The 8,386-nt window shown below is 36.9% G+C and overlaps 1 protein-coding gene across 2 annotated transcripts; it reads left to right on the top strand.

Annotated features, from left to right (window-relative positions):
* Positions 1-52: 52 nt before the first annotated feature.
* Positions 53-7,269, top strand: entr1 (endosome associated trafficking regulator 1). 2 transcript variants are annotated; one of them, XM_088615003.1, is made up of 8 exons: positions 53-456; positions 2,095-2,222; positions 2,715-3,146; positions 3,371-3,444; positions 3,925-4,036; positions 4,870-4,932; positions 5,923-6,062; positions 7,029-7,269. In XM_088615003.1, exons 1-8 carry the CDS (start codon positions 411-413, stop codon positions 7,120-7,122), a joined length of 1,089 nt encoding a protein of 362 aa, XP_088471129.1. In that variant the 5' UTR covers positions 53-410; the 3' UTR covers positions 7,123-7,269. The 2 variants fall into 2 exon arrangements, with proteins under 2 accessions (XP_088471129.1, XP_088471130.1); XM_088615004.1 differs by lacking the exon at positions 53-456 and having other exon boundaries at positions 3,840-4,036.
* Positions 7,270-8,386: the final 1,117 nt, after the last annotated feature.

The following is an 8,386-nucleotide window of genomic DNA, read 5'->3' as shown; positions in this document are numbered from 1 at the left end:
ATGAGACACGGACTCCAGGAAGTTACTGTACAGGTCATGTGATGCGGGTACTGTCACGTGATTGAAAGTGCACTCGAGATTATTGACGTTTCCGTTTGACACGAGAAAGTGTTTTTAAAGTTTTTGTCATGTGAAAAAAAAATATTTAAAAACAGTTTATGAGTTTCTACCTAAAATTCGTCTACTTGCATTTACTTGTGCTTCCTGTAGGGTATCAAGTATGATGATGGGAACTGCTCTGGTACATCTAGCAATATGTTTTAGATCCTTCAATTATAATTAAGCTGTATGATTTTTTTTAAAGATAGCTGAAACAAATAAAAATGGCATGCCCTGCGATCTTGGACAGGCATTGATGATTTGATTAGATTGCTGATACTTAGTTTTAAGTCGATATTAAGCAAAACATCATGTCAAAGCACACAACTGCCGCCAAAACTCTAATAATTGAGGATGGTAAGTTCTCTTTTCTTTAACGCGACTTATTATGGATACAGCATTTATTTTTAAAGCTTCGTCGGTGGGGATGATGGCGGGTGTTGTAGGCTTTTTCAATGTTTTCGTTCCAGTGCTGAGTCAGGACTGATGGACGTACCCTGCAGTGAAGGAGCAGCACTTCAGCAATTGTCTGTTTTTCGTTCTCTGGTGTCACACATAATCCGCTCCCTTATTAATTTTGAAAATAATGTAGTTACCTATGATAGTTTTGCGTTTACGCACAAGTGAGGAGTACTTACTATTCTGTTGTAAATAGGTATTCTGAGCCAGTACTTGTGCACTTGTATTTAAGTGTGCAGTTCACTCTACAGAACGATATGTAGTGTATCAGTTTTGTGATTATTACTTGTCATTACGGGCTGTTCCTTGATCAATGCATTATCTGTTTTACAAGCGATGCAGATCACCTTACAGTATGGTCTTTGAAAATTTCTGGGTTTCATGATCAGTCATAAATGTTAAAGATATGCATTATAAGATCACTTTATTAGCCACATACAATGTCTTGCATTAGGAATTTGTATTTTCGCATACCCCAGCTTGCTCTCCGTGAGACACAGAGGCACATCGTAGTTAGGACAGAAAGACGTCATTATTAAATTACAGTTTTTTAATTTTTAGAAAAGTAAGAGGGTGCAACAGACAGTAGTTTAGTATTTTCAGTCAGAGTCAGTGTTGAGATTTACAGTTTAATCTGATGGATACATACAACAGATGGGGGTGTTTCACACTTAATATTTGAAATACCTGAATAGCTACAGTAAATAGATTGTTTTTTTAAATTCCTATTTCCTATTATCCAAGAAGGGGTGCAAAAATTGCAGACTGCTGCCAGGGGTTGAGTCAGAGTTAGTGTTCCAGTTTTCTCTTGGCTTTCCGGGAAACAGATCCTGCATCCTCTTAGGCACCTGCATGAGTGGGTTTGTTGAGGGAAATCCTTCCTCAGAAAAGCAGGACACAGTCTTCTGCAGATTCAGTTTTTATTGAGCTCAGTAAGTACAGCAAAATGGCACTGGGCCTGTGACACAAAACATCTCTTATATGCAGAACCAGCTCAGGAAAGAGTTGGTGTTTCATACTTTGAGTGCTTGTCCTGTTCTTTGATATGCAATTACTTCTTGACATGTTCTGTGTGGTTTTGTCCTGTTTTTCGATGTTTCTGAGTGTGTCTTTTTCTTTCTTAGGTAACAGAAGTTGGCTTTAGATTCATTGATATGTAACTACCTCTGCTCTAAATCCCTTGCAGAGGGAGATTAAAAGTTGCAACAGTTAAAGAAAGACTAATTTATTCTGTTTTAACATAACTTTTGGTAAAAACTAAATTAACAACCCTGCAACAACTCTAATATCTTGAATGGGAACGTTGTAGTTCTAGAAATGTGCCATATGTACAGTATATGTCTCATTGCAGGGTGGGTCATACAAGCAAATCTGTTCTTGCTTTGAGCCAAGAACTAAAATCATGACTGGCAGTTCCAAATCAGGTGACAGTCATATGGAAGATAAAATGTTTTGGTCTTCAACATTGTGCATGTGTGTATGAGATAATACCCAGGCTCTAGAATTTAACATGTTAATTTAACATGTTTGATCTAGATGAAGCTCATGGGGATGCAGATGAGCTGAATCCATTCTCTTTCAAAGAGTTCATACGAAGCAAGAGCCAGTCATCCGACTCTACACAAGACACAGCTGGAAAGAGAAGCTACAACCCATCACGAAAGGTATAATATCAAAACATCAACAGGCCAGAAAAGGAGAAAAAGTGACTGCAGTTGCAGTATTTCCCATGATTTGCACTCAAGCAATAATTACTTTCAAATTCACAAAATGTGTTTGCTTACATTTATAAGATAAGAGATAAGATAAGATCACTTTATTAGCCATATACAATTTCTTGCATTAGGGATTTGTCTTTTCATATACCCCAGCTTGCTCTCCATGATTTAACATACCAATTTAATGTACTAGTGCTACAATACGCATTTACTTTAAAAACCTTATAATTTATAATGCATTTGCACCAATTTACAGAAGAAGAGTGAGGTAATACAACATATTCCCCTATCGATTAATGTAATATATTGATCCATTTATATGTATTATGTGAAGAATACTTCAGCACAATGTAGCATTTGTATGGATGCCTGATGCACTTTCTTGTTGCTGAAATATGTTTACAAATCACATAAAATAATGTTAATCTATTCTTGCAGAAAAACGTTGGCAATAGTGTTTTAGTGGAAGAGGACTGTACTTCTCCCAAGAGCTACAACTTCAGCCTGGACTTGCAAGAACCATTTTTTCCAGACCCCAGCTTGATCTCCCAGTCTCTGGAGGATGACCAGGATGATGATGAAGACTGGAGCGGTAGTTACCAGCCCTCCATCATTGAAGAGGCTCATGAATTTGGGCTGTGCAGCACTGCAGATAGCACACCCTATGCACCCTACACTTCAGTGTCGTCTGAGCTTTCCATGGGTGGTGGCACAGTTACTTCGTGGCGACTGGACAACACTTATGAGGAGGAGATCAAACAGACTAGAAAAGGCACAGGCAGTCATCACAAGGACCAGGACATTCCGACTGGAGATAATTCTTACCAATCGCCACAGAGGAGCAATGAGAAGGCAGTTTCTCATCAGAAGGTGGTATTTTGGTCATACTGTAAGGTGGAAATAGGATAAAGGAGAATGTGACCAAATTATTAGTAATTAAGGCTTTCATTTCTGTGCTCTAATGCAATGTACATTTACTGGAAATCAAAAGCTTTCTGTTCTTTATCCTGGTTAGGATTGTTCTTATGCAATGTGATGCATACAACCATTGCATCAATAGATAGCTATAATACATTTTATTGTTTTTTTTTAAGCTTAAAGAAGAGAATGTACAGCTGTGGAAGCAGGTTAAAGAACTGCAAAAAAAGTCAAAAGCTGAAAATGAAAGGTAAGTAAGAGAAGGACATCATCAACATCTATAATGCATGCTGAACATATTTCATAAACAAAACTAAGGGTAATTCTATATTCCCTGTCATGTCTTTTTTTTAGCAGCTTTTAAAAGCTGTGGTATTATAACATAGGTTTTGTTGAACAATGTTATTTCTAGTTCTGAATATTACTTTTGCAGCATAATAAGAAGAAAAGTTTTTTAGAGGAATACTTTAACAAAAATTATAAACAGTGTTTTTTTGTAGTGGGAGCTGCATAAAAAAAATAACAATTTTTCTCAGTAAAATGTCCATTTTCCGTAACTTTGATCTTGCCAGACACAAACTCAGAATACAGAACAACGAAACAGATATCGTCACATTTTCAGCCTCAGACTTTCCTGTTTTGAAGATGTTCATTCAAACTCTTGCTGGATCTCATCTGTGCTGAGTGATCATGCAGCACCCTGGCTTGAATCTTTCTCCTCTTCGCTCAGAGCTAAACAGCTGATGGATGAGCTGCACAAAAGAACAGTTAAAGAAGAAAAGGAAACTCAAGCTTTGGAATCAATGGTCCAGTCTGTGGAACAGAATCTCCAGCTAATGACGGTATGCAACTGTGATTCAGTTCTTGTCTTTGTAGGTGACAGTTGTGACTGTCCTATAAATGCATTTTAAACAAAAACTCCTACAGTATATACAATAATGCACCCAGATCACTAATTTATAGATGCTTTAGAATGTCTTTCACTCATTCATAGTCCACTGTTCCCTTGTTTGCAACTGCAGAAATGTAGTCTCTCTCATCCTAGCGTTAATCCCGCATCAGCAGGGTCCGCTTGTCGGCACGCCCGTCTCCATTTGGCGGTTTGAACCAAATCTTTGAGCTGACGTTCCCATTAAATGCGACCGAGAATACTCCAACTGGCGCGTCACTCCGCCTGCCGTCGGGGGGGGAGAACAAAGTAATGTAGCCAATTCATAGAGGGGGATTATTAGGAGGCATGGGAAATTTGGCCAGGATGCCAGGGTTACACCCCTACTCTTTTCGAGAAACACCCTGGGATTTTTAATGACCACTGAGAGTCAGGACCTCGGTTTTACGTCTCATCCGAAAGACGGCGGCTGCTTACAGTATAGTGTCACCGTCACTATACTGGGGCATTAGGACTCACATGGACCGCAGGGTGAGCGCCCCCTGCTGGCCTCACTTACACTTCTTCCAGCAACCTTAGTTTTTCCCAGGAGGTTTCCCATCCAGGTGCTGACCAGGCTCACGCCTGCTGAGCTTCAGTGGGTTGCCAATTGTAAGTTGCAGGGTGACATGGCTACTGGCAACTGCAGAAATGTAGTATATTGGCCCAAATAATTTTCCAAGTAATTACTAAGCTTTTACTGAATATTTAAACATTTGTTTAATTATTCACTTTTTGTCTTGCCAGAAACGGGCTGTTAAAGCCGAAAATAGTGTTGCAAAATTAAAACAGGAAATCATTCAGCTACAGGTATGAAAGAGAATTATGTTATATCTTGTTAAATTCCATTCCAGTGTACAACTGTCCTTAAAGTGATTTTATTCTATGGGTATTTAATATGTGAGAATGGTTCAACTTAAGTTTTTTTGTGTGATATAGAAATGAAATTATTGATCTAATTGTAACTGCAATACAAAGACTAAAAATGTTACCTTAAAGGATAATGGCATTCTAGAGTTTATTCATTTTATTTTATGTTATGTTTTCTCTGAGATTTTTACATTTACATCCTCTAATAAAGGATTCTTCTTCATCAAAGCTTTAAAGGAGAAACTTTGCCAATAATCTATCATTGCAGTTTTTCAAAATTTGTAAAACGTGTTTTTGGTAAAAATGGTGTTTGCTCTTTCCCTTCACATTCTTCTTCAGGACAAAGAGTACAATGACTTACACCATGTCCACTGCCTGTTATCTGTCAAGCATGATCTAGTGACATCTGGTGATTGTAGTGTTTCTCAAAAGAAACACAAGCACAACATATGTGAATGTTGGTTTGAAGCAGGATTGTCGTTTATGTAAAAGGTTATATTCCATCCCATAAAAAATAATTTTGCATCTTAAGAAACAGTGAAGACGCACTATGATGTGATTAGCCCTAACACTCTCGATTACTTTTAACCACACACTTTGTTGTAAATCAAGAGGTCCCAGGTGAAAGGTACCAATGTTTCTTAAACATGAAAGTGTAAGATTTTTCCCCAAAAGTTTTTTATGTTACTGTTTTTCTGGGGAATTGTATCACATAATTAAAGGCTTTTTGTAATGAAGAACCAGATGGAAATGGACTGGAAGCCAAAGTCTGTGATTAATTGATTTAAATTTTACAGAATGAGAGTAGGGTTATGATGAATGAATGACTGTGCAATTGTCCCTAAACAGCTTCCAGTGCAGGTTATGACCACTCCATATATTGTGATGCTGATAAAGCTGAAGTGATATCTGTCTCATCAATTTCCCCAGAGCCAGTTAGAAGTGTACAGGTTGGAAAATGAAAGGCTTCGAGCTGGAGAATCAGCTGCATTGGCGACAATGAAACAGAATGCAAGGGTGGCTTCAGAATATCTCAACAAGGCCGTGAACAATGCAGAGACATCTATAAAGTAAGGCTTTAGCAGAAGCCCCATGTCTATATAAATTGTATGTATATATACATATACTGTAGAAGCACAGTATAGTGTTTAAACTTAGGCTTGCAATATTTGTGGTAAAACCAATGGGATTTGAAAATGAATTATTTCTTACTTTGCATCGTTGTGTAGCCAGATTTAATCAAGGCCAGCAAATGTAACTAAGCAATATGATTTATACTGTATAGCAATAAACAATATATCTATGACCTTACAGATCGATTTAGGCATACAACAAAGGTATTAACAAATTCTGTGCAAAGGGCACTTCTAAATCAACAACAGAAGGACCCAAGGGCAAAAAATTCACAAGACTAGTAATACTGAGGAATACCGACAATATGGATCATTACTTGTGATTAAGTGTTTTTGAGGTCTGGATCAAACTTCCAAGCCACATTATTGAAGCACACCCTGTGTGAGTCTCTATGACATGGCTTTTGGTCAGCAGTGCATAGTGGTGTTCAGGGCTCTGAATTTATAGCCAGAAGGTATGTGGGTTTGAACCACAGGCGGGGTGTTGTTGTACTCACATTGCTCCACTGAAATGAACTGTATGAATGTGGACGCTCTAGGTCACCATAAATGATTGTAAATAAGTTTTTGTTCCCTATTGACTAGTCTTAATCAATAAAGGTTTGTTATTAAAGGGATACTAGAATTGAAATAGAAAGTCTTAAATCATGAAGTACCAAATTATTAAAACGAATCAAGATTTAGTGTATTAAACTTTATTATGTTCCTATATATATTGGTTAAACCCTTATTGACAAACTATTTCCCGAAAGGTAGTACTGTATTAGATCATGTAAATATGGGTAGTATTTGTTCTTTTTATACTTTATTACTTTATATCCATGTTTAAAATGGGTAACAAGATTTAAATTCTTACATGATACATTCTATTATCAATTATTTTCTTCTTTTTTTTTCTCCTAGGCAGTTATTGTCTGGAGCAGAAACACTGTCCCTGGTTTCACAATTACTGCAGTCCATTGACAAAATGTCAGAAATGCAAAGTGAAGACTGGTAAACTCCACTGGACATGCAGAAAATCAGAATACTTCAAGGAGAAATCCATGCTGAATTAATAAAAGCACTGTTACACTATTTTGTAATGGAAGGATGTCTATTTGCTAATATTAATGGATAAAGAGCAATTAAAATCTTTTAAAAAATGCTTATACAGGTGATGCAATTTTATTAAATATCAGTACTTTTGTGCTCATATTTAACTTTGAGTTAGAAAATATGAATAAACTTTTAAATTTGATTTTTGGTATTTTTTAATGGAAAACTACATATTAAGGTAAATTAACAATGATTGATACCTCGGGTACTCATAACTGCAAAGTAAATTAGATAATATCACAGTTCTAAAATGCTTAATGTAATACAAATGCCTTTAAAGCTAAAAAATCCAAAAAGAAAAAGGCACCATGAACAGCATGTGTTACATGTCCTGAGACTGGATGGTTACCAACATAAATCAGTTCAGTATAAACAAAAAGGGTTTGTTAAATGTCAGGGTCCATTTCTGGTTGTCCTCCAAACAAGTAGTTTCTCCAATGTGTTTCTTTTGCTTTTCAGCATTCCCAAGCACTTCACCTACTGTAAAAATATCATTGTTCATTAGTTGCTCTTTTATACCTCTCCTGATAGCCTCTCCACAGGTCTGTAAGCATGCTTGCTCAGCTGAAACTCATTTCCTTTTTGAACTATAAGAATTCTGGAACTTGCAGTTTCCAAGATACTCTCAGCTCTATCTCAAACTGTAGCTCCTGATTCGAATTGTATCTGGCCTTTACGTCTCTTCCTCTGTGTGCCATGGTGTATTGCAGTTTTTGTTTATGATGGTTGTCATAAAGGAATGTTTGAAGATTATTCTGTACTTAGTTTTATTGAAATGGGAGCATTTTCATTCAGTTAGGTTAATATAAATAACTGGAGTGTCTAGTACTGTCTATACCTAAACTACAAGGCACAGCATGTATGAAGACAGTTCCAATTGGCACAGTTCAATACCTTCAGCTGGTAAGCAGGGCTGTGGAAAAAGTCACAATACCTACAGCTGGAGTGCATAAAATTAAAAAATTACCTTTTTGTAAAAAATAGAAAGGTGACAAAAGACTGAGCACAGTTATTAAATGTAGGTCTGATTTCTTTCAGAAGGTTTAGGTCTGGACTGGACCGTGCACTTTACAAAATCTGTATATCTCGGGCCCTGCTTGGTCTAAAAAAAGAGAGAATTGCCTGTATTTGGTGGTAAAATAGAACGTTATGTTAGACAACTCTAA

The sequence above is a fragment of the Lepisosteus platostomus genome, chromosome 21 (genome assembly GCF_059453375.1).
Source record: "Lepisosteus platostomus isolate fLepPlt1 chromosome 21, fLepPlt1.hap1, whole genome shotgun sequence".
NCBI classification, from domain to species: domain Eukaryota; kingdom Metazoa; phylum Chordata; class Actinopteri; order Semionotiformes; family Lepisosteidae; genus Lepisosteus; species Lepisosteus platostomus.
This window is presented reverse-complemented; position numbering and strand designations above follow the sequence as displayed.